General features: G+C 45.0%; 1 protein-coding gene across 1 annotated transcript; it reads left to right on the top strand.

The window, feature by feature from the left end:
* lamc2 (laminin, gamma 2) lies at window positions 1–25,088 on the top strand. The gene is made up of 22 exons (XM_079820247.1): window positions 1–212; window positions 2,007–2,183; window positions 3,186–3,309; window positions 3,383–3,525; window positions 4,259–4,390; window positions 4,471–4,660; window positions 5,452–5,564; window positions 5,646–5,861; window positions 5,951–6,127; window positions 7,402–7,635; window positions 15,488–15,624; window positions 16,660–16,816; window positions 16,894–17,099; window positions 17,237–17,316; window positions 18,744–18,881; window positions 18,967–19,111; window positions 19,255–19,404; window positions 19,543–19,657; window positions 21,523–21,719; window positions 21,870–22,028; window positions 22,120–22,219; window positions 24,098–25,088. Exons 1-22 carry the CDS (start codon window positions 137–139, stop codon window positions 24,349–24,351), a joined length of 3,420 nt encoding a protein of 1,139 aa, XP_079676373.1. The 5' UTR covers window positions 1–136; the 3' UTR covers window positions 24,352–25,088.
* The last annotated feature ends 1,561 nt before the right edge of the window (window positions 25,089–26,649 follow it).

Here is a 26,649-nt window from a genome sequence, read left to right as displayed (position 1 = left end):
CAGGTCGGGAGTTTTTAAAGCGCGCGCAGGGATCAGCTGGCACTGCAGTCAGGTGTCCGTCTCACACACACCTTATATCCTCACACACACACACTCTGTATATCACACAGAAGGAGCTGGTAGATCAGATTGTCGGATGTGGAAGATGAAGAGCAGCTGGATGTTCCTGTGCGCGCTCTGCGTCTGGGCTCAGGCTGACGGGACTCTGAGAAGTAAGTCCAGATTCATTCATTTCATTTCTGTACATTAGTTTGTTAACTTTAGTTATTGCTCGTAGGCCTATTGCTAAAATATGATGTGTGTGCATGAGTTTTTATAACATCACCGAATAACTTCCAGTAAAGAAAGCTTTAATAAGGTCAACATGGGACAGTAGTGGCATTAGAGCTCTCTTCATATTAAACTATGGAATATGATATTGTGCTGGTATAGAACATAAATATCAACAACACATATAGTTATGGATCCCATTTCCAGCTCTCAGAAGCAAACTCATGTTTGGGCAAAGTCAGGAGAATTCAGCCAATATGATTTTTGCTTTCCTATTTTCTCCGACAGCGAAATAATAAAATCCATGACTTTCCAAAAGAGGAAAAAAAATAGAGCGGGTAATTATGATAATCTCAGCCCTATAAGAGCTCTGCTGCTTCATATGATATATTACACAAATACTGTTATAAATGTTGCCTTTTTCATAAAAAATATCAATACAGGCCTAGAGGAGATCAGCAGAACCTAACACTTACTCAGTTTGAGGAAATCCACTGGGGTTCAGAGTATTTATTATTTCACACACTTTATGTGTTTTATTTCATTAATACAGTTTAAACTTTTGTCTTGATTTACCCCGAAAGAATGAAGTGAAATGTGACAACATGCCCCGTAGTAACATGAGCATATGACAGATTAAAATGTCATCATACAATCAAAAAATATTTGATATTTGATCTAAAATATTATGTCAATAAAATACAATGATCAACTTTTTCATATAAAATAATGGCATTTTTTAATAATTAAAAATAAACTAATTATTGAATTTGACAACAAACAGCTCAAAACACAGCATCATAGTTCAAAACATCATCATAATTCATAACTTCTGAACATTGACTCTCAGTCTTTATCCCGCGGTTTCTCAATAGAGTTCATAAAGTTATAGAATATAATATCATAGTGTGACAACATGCCAAAAACAGTCAACTTAAGTAAGAAATGTACTTCTGCTATAGTTAAATGAATGTTCAGTGATATCTCCCAAAGATGTGTTTCTGTATATAGTGTTGCTATGGTAACGAGTAAATACAGTAAGTGTGTTCGTGTGTGGAGTTTTTAACCCGCTCACTCCTATATAAACTCTACAGTCCACTGTTTATATCTGATCAAACATGTGCTGTGAGTTTGATTGGATGGAATGGCATGTTCTGAGTTCATGCTGACTTGATATTACCACAATATACCTTTCTGATAAATGACCTGCAAGAGTGAGCTTGCCCTAGCCTCAAAGCCTATTATCTAGCATGCATTATGGCCCGTGTGTGTTCATACTGTAGGCCTGGCTGAACACGGACCGGGTTGTTTTATCGCTGCTAATCCTTCATGATCGAGTGTGCTTACACAGCTGAGGGCATTTCTCTTTCCCTTTAAAGCGGTCCACCCTGGATGTCCGGTGTGTCTTTCTGAGGCTGTTGATCCTCACACAGTTGTGGTTTTGTCATTGTGTGCTCTGGGAGATTATGGTTTGTGGTTTTGAGTATTTGTCTACATGCTGTAATTCCTACAGTGAGTGAATACCTCAGGGTGGGGTGTTATTTACAGCACTGCTGGCAATTACTGGTTTTTATAGGTGTAAGACGGTCTTTCCCATGCTCACAGCAATACCACTAAAACCTTGTCTGGCGCCAGTTTACTTTGACAATGCCACTCTTCCAAAGTCAGCAGAGTCTTTAACCACGGAGAGTTGGGGAGAGTTATTGACCCGGAGTAACCCATGTGTTGTGTTTCAGCCTCCGCGGCCTGCTCGTGCCATGGTAAAGCGCAGTACTGCAGAGCGGATCATCTGGGGCTGTCCTGCATAAGCTGCCAGGGAAACAGTGAAGGGCGGAACTGTGAGCTGTGTAAGGCTGGACACTTCCACCAGAGGGCCGGAGACGCCTGTGAGCCCTGCCTCTGCAACACTGAGGGTGAGATCAACTCCCATTTACTCTCCTGGGTTCACATCATACAGGGAAGAAGAATGTTTTCAAACCAATTGATCGTTTTCTTGACAAAATTAAACACTGTTTGTTTGAGCATCCAACACCTTTAACCTCTGGGGCTCTTTGGTCATTTCTGACTGGAACATCAAAATCACAGCTTCATCAGAATGATATGAAACTTGGTGACTTTTCTAGCATTAGGGATGTAAACACACAAGAAAAAGTGGGGTCATGATCTGAGCATGCTAATTGGTCGTAACAAAAAAAAAGTAGCGTTCATTGTCTTCGGTCATAAAATGACCCACCATAGGAAATGAATGGGAAATCGGCAAAAACACAAATCTCTGAATATTTGTGTGTACAATTTACCAATCGGTCACAATGCTGAAAAAAGTACTCAGCAGTGAAGGGGTGACACTCTAAAACATCAGGAGTGTGATATTGACACACACACACACACACACACACACACACACACACACACACACACACACACACACACACACACACACACACACACACACACACACACACACACACACACACACACACACACACTCACACACATGTTTGTTTTTGTGAAATGTGAGGACATTCCATAGACGTAATGGTTTTTATACCGTACAAACCGTATTTTCTATCCCCTTACACTGCCCCTAAACCTACCCATCACACACACACACACACACACACACACACACACACACACACACACACACACACACACACACACACACACACACACACACACACACACACACACACACACACACACACACACACACACACACACACACACACACACACACACACACACACACACACACACACACTTGCATTAGGTTTGTTAACACACACACACAAAATTGAGGGCATGATTCGAGCATGCTAATTGGTCGTGAAAAAAATACTCCCGGTCAAAAATGACACCATAGGAAATGAATGTGAAATCTTTAAGTGTAGTTAAGCTGTGCTTGTCCTGCTCAGGGTCTCAGGGTCCAGTCTGCAGCAGTGAGGGCCGGTGCTCGTGTAAACAGGGAATATCTGGAGACAAGTGTGACCGCTGTCCTGACGGCTCTCGAGTGACCGTCAGCGGATGTCAGTCTTTGAGGTGAGAATCGTGAGCTTTGACTCTGACTGTTAACACAGGTGTGTTTGGTTAACTTCATGTTCTTCTCATGCAGGCAAAGCTGTCGTTCCCGGATCACTGGCCGTGTCACATATAACACAGACGAGTGTGTGTCCTGCTTCTGCAATGGCCACTCAAGCACATGCTCCTCCGCCGACGGATACTCCATTCACAACATCACCTCCACTTTTGACAACGGTGAGCTTGATGTGTGATCTCTGGTTTTAAGTCAAGTCAGCTTTATTTATATAGCGCTAAACAATGCAGATTGTTTCACAGCAGCTTCACAGTGTTAAACAGGAAAATAATAAAACATAATTTTATTCAGCCGTTCTGGAGAAAACGGTGATGTCATCAGTTCATTTCAATTATCATACAGTGACAGTGTGGGCTTTAGATCAGTGATTTAGTTTATATGGTTAATTTAGTTTAATAATTAGATTTATTTCGATATTTAGTTGAAAAATGTAGTGTCCCCAACTGAGCACGTCAAGCCAGAGGCAACAGTGGCAAGAAAACCAAACCCCATCAGGAGCAGAATGGAGGAAAATAAACCCTGGAGAAACCAGGCTCAGTCGGGGGGGGCAGTTCTCCTCTGGCCAATCAACAAACAGCGTATGATTATTATTCTGGCAACTTTACAGGTCAGAGGTCATAATAGATCAGAATATTCGAAGGATCGGAGTCATCAGGCTGGAGACGGGTTTATTGAGGATGACATATCGATTTAACAGTTATTAAATTGTAATATTGGAACAATCAGAATCATCAGGCTGGAGACGGGTTTATTGAGATGCCGTGTCGATGAGGCAGTTTCAGGGGAGTCTAATCACGGTCTCTCAGACACTTCGGGGCCATGTGTTGGTCAAAGCTTGGTTTTGGTGAAGCTGATGGTGGGGGTGTTTGCTGATGTGTTTGTCTGCTGTCCCAGGACCCGAGGGCTGGCGGCCGGCCACTGCTCAAGGTGTGAGCTCCTCACAGGTGCAGTTCAGGTGGTCTCCCACACACAAAGACCTCGAGGTCATCTCCAAGGAGATCCTGCCCGTGTATCTGTTTGCTCCCGGTATGTTGAGGACATTATTGGTAACATCATCATTGCTGCACTGTCCTTCCCTGACTCTGGGGCTTCTGTGTTTAATGTAGCATCTTACCTGGGGAATCAGGGCCTGAGCTACGGTCAGATGCTCAGCTTCGCTCTGCGTCTGGACAGAGGCGTCCGGCGGCCTTCAGTCTCAGATGTCCAGCTGGAGGGAGCCGGACTCAAGGTGTCCGCTTCACTGGGGGACCTGAGGACGGTGGTGCCCTGTGGGAAGAAAATCACATACACGTTCAAGTGAGTAACATCATAAAGAGCATGCTAGGCTGCTTATGGCTGCTGAAGATGGTTTAACGTTCAATCAATATAAGAATCATCTTCAACAGAAGTCCAGAAACCCACGAGAGGATGCTAGAGGGGGACAATTCTGAGACAAAATCAGTTTACAAAATCTATTTCTAAGGGTTATTAAAGACACTCAAAAAGTTTGGGGTTAAGACGTTTTTTAATAAAAGTATATCTCTAATGTTCACCAAGGCTGCATTTAGTTCATCAAATACAGTCAAATGTAATAATGTGAAATTATAACACAATTTTAATGAGCTGTTCTATTTTTGTATATTTTATTGGTAACACTTTATAATAATTCTCATGTTAACATTAATGTGTTAACTTACATTTGTTATAGTATTTATTCATTAATTTACTGTAAAGTGTGACCATTGTATTATTAATGTGAAGGCAAAGCTGAACTTTCCTCTGCTCATTCCTCCAGTCTCCAGAAATCAATCTCTCTTATTATTATTATTGTTGTGCGGATTCATATTTTTTTGGAAACCGTAATACATCTAGAATGTTATTCAAATGACAGTAAGAAATAAAAAAACAATTCAGCATATTTTAGTTGTTCATGTCTTGTTTATGGGTTGTTTTAGCCCAGTGGTTGGGTTGCTTTAACCCAGTGATTGGGTTGTTTTAACCCAGCAATTGGGTTGTTTTAGCCCAGCAGTTGGGTTGTTTTTAACCCAGAGATTGGGTTGTTTACCCTGCCCTGGTCCTGCTATAATAATTATTGCTATACTTCATAGACTGGACGAACAGCCTGGCAGCAAATGGAGGCCGCAGCTCTCATCTGCGGAGTTTCAGACACTTCTGAGCAATCTTACAGCCGTTAAAATCAGAGGAACGTTTGGGGAAAATGGTGTGTGTTTAATCTCTCTGATTTATACACGTACACACACACAGCGTAATGCAGGATAACAGATGTGTGTGTGGTTCTCAGGGCGTGGCTATCTGGATGACGTCTCTCTGGTGTCAGCTAAACCGGGCCCCGGCACGCCTGCGGTCTGGGTGGAGCAGTGCAGATGTCCCGCTGGGTATGATGGGCTGTTCTGTGAGCGCTGTGCCACTGGATACAGGAGGCGTTCCCCAGGCCAGGGCTCCCGAAGCCCCTGCGATCCCTGCTCCTGCCAGGGGGGAACATGCGATCCAGAGACAGGTTGGAGATTTCAGTGGTTAATGCATGTCTGTGTTTGATTTATGATGAGGAAGCCCGAGCTGAGAACGGTGGATTTGTTACGTTTACAGGAGGCTGTTACTCGGCTGATGAGATCCCAAATCTGCAGATGTGCCCTAAAGGTTATTATGTGAACCGCCAACAGCCCAACTCCTGCCAGAAGTGCCCCTGTCCCGAGGGCGAGGCTTGCTATGCTCTTCCAGGAACCCAGGAGGTGATGTGTGCCCGCTGTGCCCGGGGCACTACAGGTGAGCAACACGGAGAGAGGGGTGGCAGAGGGTTGCTAAAGGGGATGGACACACAAAAACTACATTTTTCTCTTCTGCCTTCTCTTTTCAATCAAAGTATGTAAAAAAAAAACACAATAAAAGTACACTCTAAAAATGCTGGGTTAAAAATAACCCAAGTTCGGTTAAAAATGGACAAACCCAGCGGCTGGGTTGTTTTAACCCAGCGATTGGGTTGTTTTAGCCCAGCGATTGGGTTGTTTTAACCTAGCGGCTGGGTTGTTTTTGCCCAGCAGCTGGGTTGTTTTAGCCCAGTGGTTAGGTTGTTTTAGCCCAGCGGTCGGGTTGTTTTAGCCCAGTGGTTGGGTTGTTTTAGCCCAGCGATTGGGTTGTTTTAGCCCAGCGATTGGGTTGTTTTAGCCCAGCGGTTGGGTTGTTTTAGCCCAGCGGTTGGGTTGTTTTAGCCCAGCGGTTGGGTTGTTTTAGCCCAGCGATTGGGTTGTTTTAGCCCAGCGGTTAGGTTGTTTTAGCCCAGCGATTGGGTTGTTTTAGCCCAGCGATTGGGTTGTTTTAACCCAGCGATTGGGTTGTTTTAGCCCAGCGATTGGGTTGTTTTAACCCAGCGGTTAGGTTGTTTTAGCCCAGCAATTGGGTTGTTTTAACCCAGCGATTGGTTTGTTTTAACCCAGCGATTGGTTTGTTTTAACCCAGTGATTGGTTTGTTTTAACTCAGTGATTAGTTTGTTTTAACCCATCGATTAGGTTGTTTTAGCCCAGCGATTGGGTTGTTTTAGCCCAGCGATTGGGTTGTTTTAGCCCAGCCCATTTGGCAAAAAATGTAACCCCAACTGCTGGGTTAAAACAACCCAATTACTGTCCATTTTCAACCCAAATTGGGCTGTTTGTAACCCATTTTTAGAGTGTAATCGATATGACACTATATTACATTTACATTTACATTTATGCATTTAGCAGACGCTTTTATCCAAAGCGACTTACATTACATTCAAGGTACACATTTTACATTTTGTCAATTCTTGCTTTCCCTGGGAATCGAACCCATGACCTTGGCGTTGTTAGCACCATGCTCTACTGTTTGAGCTACAGGAAAGCACAAACAGTGTGCAATATATTACTTATATTGGAGCTCTTACATATTTATGTATAATATATTTATGTATAGTATATTGCTATATTGCTATATTTACTTCTGAAGTCATGCTCTAGATTTAGTGAGGAACTTTAAATGTAACTATAAAACCATCTCATTGTTTGAGTGTGTGGTGTTTTTACAGGCTCTCGTTGTGAAGTGTGTGATGAGGGTTATTATGGAGACCCGGTGGGCGAGTACGGCCCGCCCCAACAGTGCCAGCCCTGCCAGTGCCACGGGCACGTGGACCCGAACGCCGTGGGCAACTGTGACCGCCACAGCGGCCAGTGCAGGAAGTGCCTGAACCACAGCAGCGGCCCCCAGTGTGAGCGCTGTGAGGACGGATACCACCACAGCCACCCCTCAGACCCCTGCCAGGGTAAGGGACACACAACCTCACAGCCCAGAGCACCAGTGCAGGGAAATACTGATGTGTGTGTGCTCTTCCTCCCTGTAGCCTGATGTGTGTGTGTTCTTCCTCCCTGTAGCCTGATGTGTGTGTGTTCTTCCTCCCTGTAGCCTGATGTGTGTGTGTTCTTCCTCCCTGTAGCCTGATGTGTGTGTGTTCTTTCTCCCTGTAGCCTGATGTGTGTGTGTTCTTCCTCCCTGTAGCCTGATGTGTGTGTGTTCTTCCTCCCTGTAGCCTGATGTGTGTGTGTTCTTCCTCCCTGTAGCCTGATGTGTGTGTGTTCTTCCTCCCTGTAGCCTGATGTGTGTGTGTTCTTCCTCCCTGTAGCCTGATGTGTGTGTGTTCTTCCTCCCTGTAGCCTGATGTGTGTGTGTTCTTCCTCCCTGTAGCCTGATGTGTGTGTGTTCTTTCTCCCTGTAGCCTGATGTGTGTGTGTTCTTCCTCCCTGTAGCCTGATGTGTGTGTGTTCTTCCTCCCTGTAGCCTGATGTGTGTGTGTTCTTTCTCCCTGTAGCCTGATGTGTGTGTGTTCTTCCTCCCTGTAGCCTGATGTGTGTGTGTTATTCCTCCCTGTAGCCTGATGTGTGTGTGTTCTTCCTCCCTGTAGCCTGATGTGTGTGTGTTCTTCCTCCCTGTAGCCTGATGTGTGTGTGTTCTTCCTCCCTGTAGCCTGATGTGTGTGTGTTCTTCCTCCCTGTAGCCTGATGTGTGTGTGTTCTTCCTCCCTGTAGCCTGATGTGTGTGTGCTCTTCCTCCCTGTAGCCTGATGTGTGTGTGTGTGTGCTCTTCCTCCCTGTAGCCTGATGTGTGTGTGTTCTTCCTCCCTGTAGCCTGATGTGTGTGTGCTCTTCCTCCCTGTAGCCTGATGTGTGTGTGCTCTTCCTCCCTGTAGCCTGATGTGTGTGTGCTCTTCCTCCCTGTAGCCTGATGTGTGTGTGTTCTTCCTCCCTGTAGCCTGATGTGTGTGTGTTCTTCCTCCCTGTAGCCTGATGTGTGTGTTCTTCCTCCCTGTAGCCTGATGTGTGTGTGTTCTTCCTCCCTGTAGCCTGATGTGTGTGTTCTTCCTCCCTGTAGCCTGATGTGTGTGTGTTCTTCCTCCCTGTAGCCTGATGTGTGTGTGTTCTTCCTCCCTGTAGCCTGATGTGTGTGTTCTTCCTCCCTGTAGCCTGATGTGTGTGTGTTCTTCCTCCCTGTAGCCTGATGTGTGTGTGTTCTTCCTCCCTGTAGCCTGATGTGTGTGTGTTCTTCCTCCCTGTAGCCTGATGTGTGTGTTCTTCCTCCCTGTAGCCTGATGTGTGTGTTCTTCCTCCCTGTAGCCTGATGTGTGTGTGTTCTTCCTCCCTGTAGCCTGATGTGTGTGTGTTCTTCCTCCCTGTAGCCTGATGTGTGTGTGTTCTTCCTCCCTGTAGCCTGATGTGTGTGTGTTCTTCCTCCCTGTAGCCTGATGTGTGTGTGCTCTTCCTCCCTGTAGCCTGATGTGTGTGTGTTCTTCCTCCCTGTAGCCTGATGTGTGTGTGCTCTTCCTCCCTGTAGCCTGATGTGTGTGTGCTCTTCCTCCCTGTAGCCTGATGTGTGTGTGCTCTTCCTCCCTGTAGCCTGATGTGTGTGTGCTCTTCCTCCCTGTAGCCTGATGTGTGTGTTCTTCCTCCCTGTAGCCTGATGTGTGTGTGCTCTTCCTCCCTGTAGCCTGATGTGTGTGTGCTCTTCCTCCCTGTAGCCTGATGTGTGTGTTCTTCCTCCCTGTAGCCTGATGTGTGTGTGTTCTTCCTCCCTGTAGCCTGATGTGTGTGTGCTCTTCCTCACTGTAGCCTGATGTGTGTGTGTGCTCTTCCTCCCTGTAGCCTGATGTGTGTGTGCTCTTCCTCCCTGTAGCCTGATGTGTGTGTGCTCTTCCTCCCTGTAGCCTGATGTGTGTGTGCTCTTCCTCCCTGTAGCCTGATGTGTGTGTGTTCTTCCTCCCTGTAGCCTGATGTGTGTGTGCTCTTCCTCACTGTAGCCTGATGTGTGTGCTCTTCCTCCCTGTAGCCTGATGTGTGTGTGTGTTCTTCCTCCCTGTAGCCTGATGTGTGTGTTCTTCCTCCCTGTAGCCTGATGTGTGTGTGCTCTTCCTCCCTGTAGCCTGATGTGTGTGCTCTTCCTCCCTGTAGCCTGATGTGTGTGTGTGTTCTTCCTCCCTTTAGCCTGATGTGTGTGTGTGTTCTTCCTCCCTGTAGCCTGATGTGTGTGTGTTCTTCCTCCCTGTAGCCTGATGTGTGTGTGTTCTTCCTCCCTGTAGCCTGATGTGTGTGTGCTCTTCCTCCCTGTAGCCTGATGTGTGTGTGCTCTTCCTCCCTGTAGCCTGATGTGTGTGTGTTCTTCCTCCCTGTAGCCTGATGTGTGTGTTCTTCCTCCCTGTAGCCTGATGTGTGTGTGCTCTTCCTCCCTGTAGCCTGATGTGTGTGTGCTCTTCCTCCCTGTAGCCTGATGTGTGTGTGTTCTTCCTCCCTGTAGCCTGATGTGTGTGTGTTCTTCCTCACTGTAGCCTGATGTGTGTGTGCTCTTCCTCCCTGTAGCCTGATGTGTGTGTGCTCTTCCTCCCTGTAGCCTGATGTGTGTGTGTTCTTCCTCCCTGTAGCCTGATGTGTGTGTGTGCTCTTCCTCCCTGTAGCCTGATGTGTGTGTGTGCTCTTCCTCCCTGTAGCCTGATGTGTGTGTTCTTCCTCCCTGTAGCCTGATGTGTGTGTGTTCTTCCTCCCTGTAGCCTGATGTGTGTGTGTTCTTCCTCCCTGTAGCCTGATGTGTGTGTGTGCTCTTCCTCCCTGTAGCCTGATGTGTGTGTGTTCTTCCTCCCTGTAGCCTGATGTGTGTGTGCTCTTCCTCCCTGTAGCCTGATGTGTGTGTGTTCTTCCTCCCTGTAGCCTGATGTGTGTGTGCTCTTCCTCCCTGTAGCCTGATGTGTGTGTGTTCTTCCTCCCTGTAGCCTGATGTGTGTGTGTTCTTCCTCCCTGTAGCCTGATGTGTGTGTTCTTCCTCCCTGTAGCCTGATGTGTGTGTGTTCTTCCTCCCTGTAGCCTGATGTGTGTGTTCTTCCTCCCTGTAGCCTGATGTGTGTGTGTTCTTCCTCCCTGTAGCCTGATGTGTGTGTGTTCTTCCTCCCTGTAGCCTGATGTGTGTGTTCTTCCTCCCTGTAGCCTGATGTGTGTGTGTTCTTCCTCCCTGTAGCCTGATGTGTGTGTTCTTCCTCCCTGTAGCCTGATGTGTGTGTGTTCTTCCTCCCTGTAGCCTGATGTGTGTGTGTTCTTCCTCCCTGTAGCCTGATGTGTGTGTTCTTCCTCCCTGTAGCCTGATGTGTGTGTTCTTCCTCCCTGTAGCCTGATGTGTGTGTGTTCTTCCTCCCTGTAGCCTGATGTGTGTGTGTTCTTCCTCCCTGTAGCCTGATGTGTGTGTGTTCTTCCTCCCTGTAGCCTGATGTGTGTGTGTTCTTCCTCCCTGTAGCCTGATGTGTGTGTGCTCTTCCTCCCTGTAGCCTGATGTGTGTGTGTTCTTCCTCCCTGTAGCCTGATGTGTGTGTGCTCTTCCTCCCTGTAGCCTGATGTGTGTGTGCTCTTCCTCCCTGTAGCCTGATGTGTGTGTGCTCTTCCTCCCTGTAGCCTGATGTGTGTGTGCTCTTCCTCCCTGTAGCCTGATGTGTGTGTTCTTCCTCCCTGTAGCCTGATGTGTGTGTGCTCTTCCTCCCTGTAGCCTGATGTGTGTGTGCTCTTCCTCCCTGTAGCCTGATGTGTGTGTTCTTCCTCCCTGTAGCCTGATGTGTGTGTGTTCTTCCTCCCTGTAGCCTGATGTGTGTGTGCTCTTCCTCACTGTAGCCTGATGTGTGTGTGTGCTCTTCCTCCCTGTAGCCTGATGTGTGTGTGCTCTTCCTCCCTGTAGCCTGATGTGTGTGTGCTCTTCCTCCCTGTAGCCTGATGTGTGTGTGCTCTTCCTCCCTGTAGCCTGATGTGTGTGTGTTCTTCCTCCCTGTAGCCTGATGTGTGTGTGCTCTTCCTCACTGTAGCCTGATGTGTGTGCTCTTCCTCCCTGTAGCCTGATGTGTGTGTGTGTTCTTCCTCCCTGTAGCCTGATGTGTGTGTTCTTCCTCCCTGTAGCCTGATGTGTGTGTGCTCTTCCTCCCTGTAGCCTGATGTGTGTGCTCTTCCTCCCTGTAGCCTGATGTGTGTGTGTGTTCTTCCTCCCTTTAGCCTGATGTGTGTGTGTGTTCTTCCTCCCTGTAGCCTGATGTGTGTGTGTTCTTCCTCCCTGTAGCCTGATGTGTGTGTGTTCTTCCTCCCTGTAGCCTGATGTGTGTGTGCTCTTCCTCCCTGTAGCCTGATGTGTGTGTGCTCTTCCTCCCTGTAGCCTGATGTGTGTGTGTTCTTCCTCCCTGTAGCCTGATGTGTGTGTTCTTCCTCCCTGTAGCCTGATGTGTGTGTGCTCTTCCTCCCTGTAGCCTGATGTGTGTGTGCTCTTCCTCCCTGTAGCCTGATGTGTGTGTGTTCTTCCTCCCTGTAGCCTGATGTGTGTGTGTTCTTCCTCACTGTAGCCTGATGTGTGTGTGCTCTTCCTCCCTGTAGCCTGATGTGTGTGTGCTCTTCCTCCCTGTAGCCTGATGTGTGTGTGTTCTTCCTCCCTGTAGCCTGATGTGTGTGTGTGCTCTTCCTCCCTGTAGCCTGATGTGTGTGTGTGCTCTTCCTCCCTGTAGCCTGATGTGTGTGTTCTTCCTCCCTGTAGCCTGATGTGTGTGTGTTCTTCCTCCCTGTAGCCTGATGTGTGTGTGTTCTTCCTCCCTGTAGCCTGATGTGTGTGTGTGCTCTTCCTCCCTGTAGCCTGATGTGTGTGTGTTCTTCCTCCCTGTAGCCTGATGTGTGTGTGCTCTTCCTCCCTGTAGCCTGATGTGTGTGTGTTCTTCCTCCCTGTAGCCTGATGTGTGTGTGTTCTTCCTCCCTGTAGCCTGATGTGTGTGTGCTCTTCCTCCCTGTAGCCTGATGTGTGTGTGTTCTTCCTCCCTGTAGCCTGATGTGTGTGTGCTCTTCCTCCCTGTAGCCTGATGTGTGTGTTCTTCCTCCCTGTAGCCTGATGTGTGTGTGCTCTTCCTCCCTGTAGCCTGATGTGTGTGTGTGCTCTTCCTCCCTGTAGCCTGATGTGTGTGTTCTTCCTCCCTGTAGCCTGATGTGTGTGTTCTTCCTCCCTGTAGCCTGATGTGTGTGTGCTCTTCCTCCCTGTAGCCTGATGTGTGTGTGTTCTTCCTCCCTGTAGCCTGATGTGTGTGTGCTCTTCCTCCCTGTAGCCTGATGTGTGTGTGTGCTCTTCCTCCCTGTAGCCTGATGTGTGTGTTCTTCCTCCCTGTAGCCTGATGTGTGTGTGTGTTCTTCCTCCCTGTAGCCTGATGTGTGTGTGCTCTTCCTCCCTGTAGCCTGATGTGTGTGTGTTCTTCCTCCCTGTAGCCTGATGTGTGTGTTCTTCCTCCCTGTAGCCTGATGTGTGTGTGCTCTTCCTCCCTGTAGCCTGATGTGTGTGTGTGCTCTTCCTCCCTGTAGCCTGATGTGTGTGTGCTCTTCCTCCCTGTAGCCTGATGTGTGTGTGTTCTTCCTCCCTGTAGCCTGATGTGTGTGTGTTCTTCCTCCCTGTAGCCTGATGTGTGTGTGCTCTTCCTCCCTGTAGCCTGATGTGTGTGTGTGTGCTCTTCCTCCCTGTAGCCTGATGTGTGTGTGTTCTTCCTCCCTGTAGCCTGATGTGTGTGTGTTCTTCCTCCCTGTAGCCTGATGTGTGTGTGTTCTTCCTCCCTGTAGCCTGATGTGTGTGTGCTCTTCCTCCCTGTAGCCTGATGTGTGTGTGTTCTTCCTCCCTGTAGCCTGATGTGTGTGTGCTCTTCCTCCCTGTAGCCTGATGTGTGTGTGTTCTTCCTCCCTGTAGCCTGATGTGTGTGTGTTCTTCCTCCCTGTAGCCTGATGTGTGTGTGTTCTTCCTCCCTGTAGCCTGATGTGTGTGTGTTCTTCCTCCCTGTAGCCTGATGTGTGTGTGTTCTTCCTCCCTGTAGCCTGATGTGTGTGTTCTTCCTCCCTGTAGCCTGATGTGTGTGCTCTTCCTCCCTGTAGCCTGATGTGTGTGTGTTCTTCCTCCCTGTAGCCTGATGTGTGTGTTCTTCCTCCCTGTAGCCTGATGTGTGTGTGTTCTTCCTCCCTGTAGCCTGATGTGTGTGTGTTCTTCCTCCCTGTAGCCTGATGTGTGTGTGTGTGTGTTCTTCCTCCCTGTAGCCTGATGTGTGTGTGCTCTTCCTCCCTGTAGCCTGATGTGTGTGTGTTCTTCCTCCCTGTAGCCTGATGTGTGTGTGTTCTTCCTCCCTGTAGCCTGATGTGTGTGTGTTCTTCCTCCCACCCTAACCCTAACCCTAACCCTGATGTGTGTGTGTTCTTCCTCCCTGTAGCCTGATGTGTGTGTGTTCTTCCTCACTGTAGCCTGATGTGTGTGTGCTCTTCCTCCCTGTAGCCTGATGTGTGTGTGTTCTTCCTCCCTGTAGCCTGATGTGTGTGTGCTCTTCCTCCCTGTAGCCTGATGTGTGTGTGCTCTTCCTCCCTGTAGCCTGATGTGTGTGTGCTCTTCCTCCCTGTAGCCTGATGTGTGTGTGCTCTTCCTCCCTGTAGCCTGATGTGTGTGTGCTCTTCCTCCCTGTAGCCTGATGTGTGTGTGTTCTTCCTCCCTGTAGCCTGATGTGTGTGTGCTCTTCCTCCCTGTAGCCTGATGTGTGTGTGCTCTTCCTCCCTGTAGCCTGATGTGTGTGTTCTTCCTCCCTGTAGCCTGATGTGTGTGTGTTCTTCCTCCCTGTAGCCTGATGTGTGTGTGTTCTTCCTCACTGTAGCCTGATGTGTGTGTGCTCTTCCTCCCTGTAGCCTGATGTGTGTGTGCTCTTCCTCCCTGTAGCCTGATGTGTGTGTGCTCTTCCTCCCTGTAGCCTGATGTGTGTGTTCTTCCTCCCTGTAGCCTGATGTGTGTGTGTTCTTCCTCCCTGTAGCCTGATGTGTGTGTGTTCTTCCTCCCTGTAGCCTGATGTGTGTGTGCTCTTCCTCCCTGTAGCCTGATGTGTGTGTGCTCTTCCTCCCTGTAGCCTGATGTGTGTGTTCTTCCTCCCTGTAGCCTGATGTGTGTGTATTCTTCCTCCCTGTAGCCTGATGTGTGTGTGCTCTTCCTCCCTGTAGCCTGATGTGTGTGTGCTCTTCCTCCCTGTAGCCTGATGTGTGTGTTCTTCCTCCCTGTAGCCTGATGTGTGTGTGTTCTTCCTCCCTGTAGCCTGATGTGTGTGTGTTCTTCCTCCCTGTAGCCTGATGTGTGTGTGTTCTTCCTCCCTGTAGCCTGATGTGTGTGTGTTCTTCCTCCCTGTAGCCTGATGTGTGTGTGCTCTTCCTCCCTGTAGCCTGATGTGTGTGTGCTCTTCCTCCCTGTAGCCTGATGTGTGTGTTCTTCCTCACTATAGCCTGATGTGTGTGTGTGTTCTTCCTCCCTGTAGCCTGATGTGTGTGTGCTCTTCCTCCCTGTAGCCTGATGTGTGTGTGCTCTTCCTCCCTGTAGCCTGATGTGTGTGTTCTTCCTCACTATAGCCTGATGTGTGTGTGTGTTCTTCCTCCCTGTAGCCTGATGTGTGTGTTCTTCCTCACTATAGCCTGATGTGTGTGTGTGTTCTTCCTCCCTGTAGCCTGATGTGTGTGTGCTCTTCCTCCCTGTAGCCTGATGTGTGTGTGTTCTTCCTCCCTGTAGCCTGATGTGTGTGTGTTCTTCCTCCCTGTAGCCTGATGTGTGTGTGTTCTTCCTCCCTGTAGCCTGCAGATGCCATCGCCTGGGCTCGCTGTCCAGCTCCTGCAGTGATGACGGCCAGTGCCAGTGTGCAGAAGGGCATGAGGGGCTCAAGTGTGAGAGATCCTCCTGCCCGTCCTGCTTTAACACAGTCAAGAGCCAGGTGAGACATGCCAACGGAAAACCACATCAGAAACACTGCAAATCATCAGAAATACACTACAGTATTTCTGTAATAATAAAGATGCTCTTACTACATGAGTGACATTTTTCTTGTTTTCTGGATAATAAAATCTAAATAAAGTGAGTTTTTGCTCAAAACAAGCTAAATGATCTGCCAGTGGGGTAAGAAACTCATCTTGATTTCAGATAGATTTTTTTTAGACATTTGGCCTGGAAACAAGACAAAAATACAAAGATTGGCATTTTTTGCAGTGTGTGAAGTTTTAAAATAATTGTTTTCTATTTTATTATATTTTCTGTCACATGATCCTTCAGAAAATCATTCTCAGATGCTGATTTGGTGCTAAAGAAACATTTCGTATTATTTTCAATGTTAATAACAGTTGTGCTGATTAATACTTTTGTGGAAACTGTGATGCAGTTTTTCTGGATTCTAATAGAAAGTTCAAAAGAACAGCATTTATTTTGAAATAGAAACCTTTGTGACATTATATATGTAATAATGTAAATAATAATTACTTAAAAATGCAGTGTATTTTTACATAATCAATAATGTGCGCATGTGTGTGTGTGTGTGTGTGATTTAACCATGAGAAAATAATGACCATTTAATTTGTGCTATCATGTCGAGATAAACTCTTTGCTGTGCGCTGTGTGTGAGAGATGTTGTTTATTATCTGTAGAGATGTAACGGTGCTCTGGAGCCGGTCTGGAACACTGACTGTGTGGGTGGAATTAAATGTGTGTTTTCCCAGCACCAGCGCACACACAGTCAAGACAGATCTCACACACAATCTCACTGCTGTTAACCGTAGTGCGCTTACCAAACCTATAGCACGAGGAAAGAAGCCTTCAGTCACTGATGATGTTTAGCGCTGGCTCCTGTCCCTGCACAGCTGCTTCAGCTCTGGTGTAATGAATCAATGTGGATCTGTGTGTGAATCAGTGTGGATCTGTGTGTGAATCAGTGTGGATCTGTGTGTGAATCAGTGTGGATCTGTGTGTTTTACATCAGATGGAGGTTTATGCGCGACAGCTGCAGGAAATGGAGGATTTGTTTAAAGGAATGGGAGGTGATGGTGCTCCGGTCAACGATGCTCAGATGGAACGGGCGGTCAGGGCCGCAGAGGTCATGGTGCAAAACCTGCAAATCAGAGCAAACGATCTCACAAGTACGAAAATCCTTTGTTTGCTTTAATATATATTTTCATTGTCTGTTTTTAAGACAATTTTTTTGAATACCAAATAGACACAGAGAAACAGCTTCAGGATAAGCTGGCGAGCATTAGCCGATCGCAGCTGAGAGAGGACAGAGGCATGGAGGCGTTGTTGACCACTGTGGACGGCATCAGAAGTGCGGATCGCCAGTACAGGACGGAGGTTTCGGAAATCCGGAACCTCATCAGTGACATCCGGTTAAAACTGCAACAGGCCAAACGGGACATCCAGAAGGCTGTGAGTGCTTCATTATTATGGGTGTTATTATATTAACACTGGTGTTTATTGTAGCGTTATGTTTTCAGACGGATGATCATAAAAGTGTAATTGTTGTTTTGAAAGCTCTCAGTATTTCGCGCTCATGTCTCTTCCAGGAGCTTCCCTCGGGCGATGAGCTGCCAGGCGCTGACTCCTTGTCTGGTTTGGTCCAGAAAGCGGCTGATCTCGCTGAGCGGTATGTCATGTGTTTTTCTCAAACGCCTCAAACAGTCAAACAGCAAAACATGTTGTGATCCATAAGACAATCCATAAACACAGGCTTTAATAGTTTTCAACAGTTACACATTAAAATGTGGTTCTGGACTTGTTCCAGACTTTACACTGAACATCAAGTGAAGGCATTATTATTGTACAAAAGTTATAAATCAAACTCTGATATTTATTAAAATCCAGAGTTTGATTGGACCACCCACATAAGCACATCAACAACAAAAGATGAAAAGCTGATAAGCCTATTTATTTAGCATGAATCATTCAAATGCATTTAACCATTGAACAGACTTTACCTTTTATCTGCAGTAGATACACTATATTGCCCAAAGTATTGAGCCGCCCCTCCACATCCCTGAGTTCAGGTGTTCAACCCCTTCATGGCCACAGGTGTGTAACTCAAGCTCTAGGCCTGCAGACGCTTCTACACACATTAGTGAGAGAACGGGCCGCTCTCAGAGAACTCAAGCGTGGAGCCGTGATCGGTGGACACGTGCAATAAGTCCAAATATTATACTAAATATTCCACGCTCAACTGTTAGTGGGATTATAACAAAGTGGAAGCGATTGGGAACAACAGCAACTCAGCCACAAAGAGCGGGGTCAGCGCATGCTGAGGGTCACAGAGCGGGGTCAGCGCATGCTGAGGGTCACAGAGCGGGGTCAGCGCATGCTGAGGGTCACAGAGCGGGGTCAGCGCATGCTGAGGGTCACAGAAGTGGCCAACTTTCTGCAGAGTCAAGAGCTCCAGACCTCCAAACTTCTGTGGCCTTCAGATGAGCTCAAGAACAGTGTGTAGAGCTTCATGGAATGGGTTTCCATGGCCGAGCAGCTCATCCAAGCCTTACATCACCAAGTGCAATGCAAAGTGTGGGATGCAGTGGGGTAAAGCGCGCCGCCACTGGACTCTAGAGCAGTGTTTTTCAGGGCTTGCCCCCTTAGTTCCAGTGAAAGGAACTCTTAATGCTTCACCAAGACATTTCGGACAATTTCATGCTCCTAACTTTGTGGGACCAGTTTGGGGACGTCCCAGCATGACTGACCAGTGCTCAAAGCGTCGCTCCATAAAGACATGGATGAGCGAGTTTGGTGTGGAGGAACTTGAGTCCTGACCTCAACCCGATAGAACAGCTTTGGGATGAATTAGAGCGGAGACTGAGAGCCAGGCCTTCTCGTCCAACATCACAAATGAAGAATCCCCATAAACACACTCCTAAACCTTGAGGAAAGCCAGAAGAGCTGAAGCTGTTAGAACTGCAACTCCATATTAAACCCTACGGATGAAGGATGGGATGGCATTAAAGCTCATGTGCATGTGAAGGGGCGGCACAACACTTCTGGTGATATAGTGTATATTGTGCATAATAAATATGTGTATATATTCCTCTCCAGGCATCAAGGTGAGGCAGTGACAGTGGAGACCATTGCAGCCGGTTCTCTAGCAGAATCTGAGAAAGCTCTAGATCTCATCCGAGGTGTCATCAACCGAGAAAACGTGGTCAAAGACAAGGTCAAGGACCTCAAACGACAGTAAGTTAAACAAGATCGTCCTCTCCTCAGTTCACATCTGTTCTGCCTTGACCGTGATCTTACTCTGTGATGATGATGTTCTCAGGTATGAAGCCGATGTGACTAAAGTGCTGGACATGGAGAGTAAGGCCATTCAGCTGACCGATGAAGCTGGGAAGGAGAGCGGCGTGGCTCAGAACATGCTGAAGCAGTTATCCCACCTGGAGAAGAAGCTCCCAAAGCCTCTGACGGTAGGAAACATGGATTCAGGATTTATACATAAGAGCCTCATGGCTTTGTTCTCAACCCGATTATCTCTTTCACTGTTGCAGTAGTTCCTCTGAAAGTGTGTGTGTGTGTTCTTGTGTAAGACAAAGCCTCTCTGTCTCTGCAGAAGGACATTGCTGGTGTGGTGTCCATGTTTGACAGTCTGAAGGGTATGGTGGAGGGGAATCTATCCCAGTACCAGGACTTTCAGCAGTATATGCTCAATGAACAGAAAGAGACCGGTGATCTGTTAAACAAGGCCAAGACTTTCCAACAGGTAAACGAGATCCTCTGGTCACCCTTCCTCACACTGTGGAAAACACTAAGAACAATATGTGTAAGAATGTGATGACTTCTCTTTAGTGCATTTCCTGGGTCAACAGGAAACTTACTGAATGTTTTTATTTGGTTTAAGGTTCAAGACAAACTCCTTGCCAGAGCAAACGCAGCTGAAGCCGTCAAAAATAAATCCCTGGAAATGTTTGCCAACAACAAAGATAGTCTGGAAAAGACACTCGAGACGCTCAAAGGTGTGGATCAACACTGGACTTTAATTCTATTAAATATATCATACACACATTAACGTTCAGAAGTTTGGGGTCGGCGATAGTTTTTGAAAGGAGTCTCTTCTGCTCTCCATGGTTGCATTTATTTGATTTGATATACAGAAAAAACAGGAATAGTGGGAAATATTATTACACTATTTTAAAGTGTCGTTTATTGCTGTGATCAAAGCTGAATTTATCAGCATTACTTCAGAAATCGAGAAACCTTTCTTATTATTATCAATGATAATACAGTGAAATATTTCTGTGGAAACTGTGATTATTTCCGGGATTCTTTGATGCATAAAAAGTTCAAAAGAACAGCATTTATGAATGTCTACCGTCACATTTGATTAATTTAATGCATCCATTGCTGAATAAAATTATTAATTTCTTTTTAAAAAGCAAACCCTTGAGCAGCAGTGTATACAGGTGCTGGTCATATAATTAGAATATCATCAAAAAGTTGATTTATTATTTTACTAATTCCATTCAAAAAGTGAAACTTGTACATTATATTCATTCATTACACACAGACTGATATATTTCAAATGTTCATTTCTTTTAATTTTGATGATTATAACAGTCTGTGGCACTGCTCAGGTGTTCTGAGAGCCCAGGTTGCTCTGATAGTGGCCTTCAGCTCTTCTGCATATCACATCTTCCTCTCCACAATACCCCAGAGATTTTCTATGGGGTTAAGGTCAGGCGAGTTTGCTGGCCGATTAAGAACAGGAACACCATGGTCCTTAAACCAGGCTCTGGTTGCTTTGGCACTGTGTGCTGGTCCCAGTCCTGTTGGAAAATGAAATCTGCATCTCCATAAAGTTGGTCGGCAGCAGGAAGCATGAAGTGCTCTAAAACTTCCTGGTTTATGGCTGCGTTGACCTCTGACCTCAGAAAACACAGTGGACCAACACTAGCAGATGACATGGCACCCCAAACCATCACTGACTGTGGAAACTTCACACTGGACCTCAAGCAGTGTGGATTATGTGCCTCTCCTCTCTTCCTCCAGACTCTGGGACCCTGATTGACTTTCATCAGAGAACATAACTTTGGCCACTCAGCAGCTCCAGTCCTGTCTGTCTTTAGCCCAGGCGAGACGCTTCTGACGCTGTCTGTTGGTCAAGAGTGCGACAGCTGAAACCCATGTCTTGCATACGTCTGTGTGTAGAGGTTCTTGAAGCACTGACTCCAGCTCCAGTCCACTCTTTGTGAATCTCCCCCACATTTTTGAATGGGTTTTGTTTCACAATCCTCTCCAGGGTGCGGTTATCCCTATTGCTTCTACACTTTTTTCTAGCACATCTTTTCCTTCCCTTCGCCTCTCTATTAATGTGCTTGGACACAGAAATCTGAGAACAGCCAGCCTCTTTTAGAATGACCTTTTGTGTCTTGCCCTCCTTGTGCAAGGGGTCAAAGGTCGTCTTTTGGACAACTGTCAGGTCAGCAGTCTTCCCCATGATTGTGTGGCCTACAGAACTAGACTGAGAGACCATTTAAAGGCCTTTGCAGGTGTTGTGAGTTCATCAGCTGATTAGAGTGTGTCTTCAATATTGAACCTTTTCACAATATTCTCATTTTCTGAGATACTGAATTTGGGATTTTCCTTAGTTGTCAGTTATAATCATCAAAATGAAAAGAAATACACATTTGAAATATATCAGTCTGTGTGTAATGAATGAATATAATATACAAGTTTAACTTTTTGAATGGAATTAGTGAAATAAATCAACTTTTTGATGAAATTCTAATTATATGACCAGCACCTGTTTATCTCCAGACAATGTCATCATTTAAACTATCCAACACAATTAACCTTACATGTGTCTGTGGTGTTTCCTCAGATTTTGATGAGCAGATTGGCGGTAATAAGGATCTTGCCGAAGCTGCCATGGGAAAACTGCCTGCCATCAATGCCACCATCCAGAAGGCCATAGCGGACAACACGAAGACTCAGGACATTCTGGATGCAATGTCTGCTCACTACAGAGATGCTCAGGACACTATCAACACTCTCACAAACACTGCCTCCAAACTGGAGGTATGGGGACTGTTGTCTATTTAATATTTGTGCCAGTGCCATTATTACATAGATTTGACAGACAGACCAGTTCAGTTTCTCACACGTTTACTAACTGACCCGAGTTGAGTGGTTTACAGAAGTGTGCTGACAGGATGTGTGTCTCCACAGGGAATGACCGATTCTCTTCCGTCTACTGCTGATATTTTGTCAGCTGCCACTAAACTGAGCCTGGACGTGGATGGACTGAATGTAGAAGCATCTGCAACTCAAGACAGACTCAATGAAGAGAAGGACAAGGCAAAGGCTCAGATAACCCAAGCCAAGAACGTAAGAATGTCTGCTTACATCAAACTATTTGAGATCATATATAGCCTTCCTTGGAGATGCATGCTAAATGTTCTTTGGTTTGTGAAATCAGGCTGTGGTGGAGTCCACCGGGGCGCTGGAGAACGCAAAGAGTGCCAGAGATGCTGTCGGGGACACTTTAAAGACAATCACTGACATCATGAGCTCACTGGGTGAGTTACAGCACTTATTCTCTACAAACTATCAGAGATTATTATCACACTCAATTATGACGTGTCTATGGAAGCATGTTTCTGCCACAGGATAAAACAATAAAAAAGGTCATTGCGACTTATTTTCCTCACAATTCTGACTTTTTTTCTTGCAATTGTGAGTTTATATCTCACAGGTCAGTTATGTTTCCCTTAGAATTGCACAATATAAACTCATAATTCTGATTATAAAGTCAGAACTGCATGATATAAACTCATAATTCTGATTATAAAGTCAGAACTGCACGATATAAATTCATAATTTTGATTATAAAGTCAGAATTGCAGGATATAAACTCATAATTTTGATTATAAAGTCAGAACTGCACGATATAAACTCATAATTCTGATTATTAAGTCAGAACTGCACGATATAAACTCATAATTTTGATTATAAAGTCAGAACTGCAGGATATAAACTCATAATTTTGATTATAAAATCAGAACTGCACGATATAAACTCATAATTCTGATTATTAAGTCAGAACTGCACGATATAAACTCATAATTTTGATTATAAAGTCAGAACTGCACGATATAAACTCATAATTGTGATTATAAAGTCAGAATTGCACGATATAAACTCATAATTTTGATTATAAAGTCAGAATTGCACGATATAAACTCATAATTCTGATTATAAAGTCAGAATTGCAGGATATAAACTCATAATTTTGATTATAAAGTCAGAACTGCACGATATAAACTCATAATTCTGATTATAAAGTCAGAATTGCACGATATAAACTCATAATTCTGATTATAAAGTCAGAACTGCACGATATAAACTCATAATTGTGATTATAAAGTCAGAACTGCACGATATAAACTCATAATTCTGATTATAAAGTCAGAATTGCACGATATAAACTCATAATTCTGATTATAAAGTCAGAACTGCACGATATAAACTCATAATTGTGATTATAAAGTCAGAACTGCAGGATATAAACTCATAATTCTGATTATAAAGTCAGAACTGCACGATATAAACTCATAATTCTGATTATAAAGTCAGAATTGCACGATATAAACTCATAATTCTGATTATAAAGTCAGAATTGCACGATATAAACTCATAATTCTGATTATAAAGTCAGAACTGCACGATATAAACTCATAATTCTGATTATAAAGTCAGAACTGCAGGATATAAACTCATAATTCTGATTATAAAGTCAGAACTGCACGATATAAACTCATAATTCTGATTATAAAGTCAGAACTGCACGATATAAACTCATAATTCTGATTATAAAGTCAGAACTGCACGATATAAACTCATAATTCTGATTATAAAGTCAGAATTGCACGATATAAACTCATAATTCTGATTATAAAGTCAGAACTGCACGATATAAACTCATAATTCTGATTATAAAGTCAGAATTGCACGATATAAACTCATAATTCTGATTATAAAGTCAGAACTGCACAATATAAACTCATAATTCTGATTATAAAGTCAGAACTGCACGATATAAACTCATAATATTGATTATAAAGTCAGAATTGCACGATATAAACTCATAATTCTGATTATAAAGTCAGAATTGCAGGATATAAACTCATAATTCTGATTATAAAGTCAGAACTGCACGATATAAACTCATAATATTGATTATAAAGTCAGAATTGCACGATATAAACTCATAATTCTGATTATAAAGTCAGAATTGCAGGATATAAACTCATAATTCTGATTATAAAGTGAGAACTGCAGGATATAAACTCATAATATTGATTATAAAGTCAGAATTGCACGATATAAACTCATAATATTGATTATAAAGTGATGAGCAAGGCTTCAGTATGCCTGACTGTCTCATGGCTCTGCAGGAGCTCCAGGGCCAGTGGATGACGGGCGAGTGGCCGGTCTGGAGAAGGCCATCGCTCAGAGCCGCGCCCGCGTGGAGACGGAGCTCCGGCCCAGACTCAGGGAGCTGGAGCAGAAGGAAGCCCAGCAGAGAGCCACCGTCGCAGGCATGCTCAACGACATCGACACCATCCTGGCGGACATCGCCAACCTAGAGGAGATCCGGAAAAACATTCCTGAGGGCTGTTACAACATCCCACCCATCGAGCGGCCCTAAAGCCACATCACTAATCCATGAACTTACCGTTCCACAGACGCTTTTATTGCATATAACATGATTTTGTACTGTCTGAGAGATTTATTTAGTATTTATTTTTTACATTTGAAAATTATTACTGTGAAGTTTGAAATAAGGTAAATTATATTTCTGTTTTGGATGATTGCCAAATTGCCGATTCATAGATAAATGTGTATCTGAAACTACACTGCCCGCGGTCACTGTTGGGATTGAAACAGGCTGTGATTGGGTCATTATTAGCATGTTATATGTTCTAACCCTGCATTTGGTAAACCACCATGGCCATATTCCAGGCTCAGATTGTGAAGGAATGGTTGTGAGGGAGAATGAAGGATCATTTTCACCTCTGAGTCCAGTCCTTAAACTCACTGAGAGTCTGTGGGATGTGCTGGAGGAGACTTTACACAGTGCTGGACTCTTGCAAACATTCATAAATGCTGTGATGTTATTTCCATCAAGAGCTGCATTCATTTGACATTGTCATCCTGGAATATGGCCATGATGTGTCTTCCTTCATGAAGGAATGAGAAGGGTTAGGGTTTGAACATATAACATGCTATAAACATCATAATACTGCGATCCAATCAGAGACTCTTAAGCCTATTCTCCATCTGTTTCAGAATCTAGTGGAAAACATGAAAGAAATGCACAAAATAACAATTTTCATTGTTTTGATTCTGCTTTGTTTTATTAAATTCTTGTCATCAAGGACACGAGTTATTGTCTTTCCCAGTCCAATGCTTATCGAGAAGCCACTATAAAGTAGAAATATATTCATAAATGACGTTACGCACACATGCTGTTCACCATAGACGACTAATTGAAAAAATGAATAATCATCTTAAAAACAGAACCCTATGATCGTACATGGTGTTTAATATGTGCACAAGGAGATTTTAATAGTCTATAATCAATTTAAAAGGAAAGAGGGCAATTCAAATACAAGAAGAAACAAACAATATCATCAACAATTTCTACTGGTGTTGAGTTTGAATGAAGGCATGATGAGTGTGTGGACGGGATTGTAGAGGGACAGACGCATGAAAAAATATATAATCTGTGGTGTATTTCCCACAATCTTCTTATGATTTACAGTGAGAGATAGTCTAGGGATGCACACTATGGTGACTGCTCAGCCAAAGACAAACCGTGAGGTATCAGTGTGTGTGTGTGTGTGTGTATTAGAGTTATACTCAGAGAATGAAATGAGGGTTATATTTCTCCTTTAATGTGTGATGGTGTACACGTGATGAGCTCCAGTAACCCTAGTGAACGCTGATCATTTTTGATCATTTTACTTTAATATTTCTGAGGATCAACATTCTGGCTTCCAAATCTCTGGTTAAAGTGATTGAATCGGATTTCCAATGTTCAGAAACAATAATCACAGTAATCGTCTTCATATCGTAAAGCCAGAGCTTTTGTAAACTTGCTCAAAATGAATTATGCATTACACATCATTCGCTGAATCTGTTCTTCTTCTCATCAAATACACTTTGATTCATTTATAAAGGCGTTAGATGTGCACACATCATTTACAAGACGTTCCAATAATCTAATACTAGCGTGAGGAAGCGTGTTACAAGCATTACGTTATGCCTCAGTGTGTGTATGTGTGGTGTCAGTGTGTGTGTGTGTGTCAGTGGGCATGTTTTTGTGAAATAACAGGACACAAATGTGTATAATGACATGGGTATTACAAAAAGAGGGTGAAATATGAGGACGTTCCCCATGTCCTCACTTTTCAAAATGCTTATAAATCACAGAATGAGTTTTTTTTCACAGAAAGTGAACTGCACAGTCTCCTGTGATGGGGCAGGTTTAGGGGCAGGGGCAGTGTGTGTGTGTGTGTGTGTGTGTGTGATGGGTAGGTTTAGTGGCAGTGTGTGTGTGTGTGTGTGTGTGTGTGTGTGTGTGTGTGTGTGTGTGTGTGTGTGTGTGTGTGTGTGTGTGTGTGTGTGTGTGTGTGTGTGTGTCTGTGTGTGATGGGCAGGTTTAGGGGCAGGGGCAGTGTGTGTGTGTGTGTGTGTGTGTGTGTGATGGGTAGGTTTAGGGGCAGTGTGTGTGTGTGTGTGTGTGTGTGTGTGTGTGTGTGTGATGGTAGGTTTAGGGGCAGGGGCAGTGTGTGTGTGTGTGTGTGTGTGTGTGTGTGTGTGTGTGTGTGTGTGTCTGTGTGTGATGGGCAGGTTTAGGGGCAGGGGCAGTGTGTGTGTGTGTGTGTGTGTGTGTGTGTGATGGGTAGGTTTAGGGGCAGTGTGTGTGTGTGTGTGTGTGTGT

Source organism: Gobio gobio (genome assembly GCF_949357685.1).
Source record: "Gobio gobio genome assembly, chromosome: 6".
Classification (NCBI taxonomy): domain Eukaryota; kingdom Metazoa; phylum Chordata; class Actinopteri; order Cypriniformes; family Gobionidae; genus Gobio; species Gobio gobio.
The sequence above is the reverse complement of the archived record's forward strand: the minus strand, read 5'-3'. Positions and strand labels throughout refer to the sequence as shown.

What these genes read in the sequence shown, in the direction of transcription:
- lamc2 (XM_079820247.1), top strand. Translation starts at nt 137, where the DNA reads ATGTGGAAGATGAAGAGCAGCTGGATGTTCCTGTGCGCGCTCTGCGTC. An exon ending in GCGGCTGATCTCGCTGAGCG is followed by an intron (nt 17,317 to 18,743) that starts GTATGTCATGTG and finishes ATTCCTCTCCAG; the next exon opens with GCATCAAGGTGAGGCAGTGA. An exon ending in GACACTCGAGACGCTCAAAG is followed by an intron (nt 19,658 to 21,522) that starts GTGTGGATCAAC and finishes GTGTTTCCTCAG; the next exon opens with ATTTTGATGAGCAGATTGGC.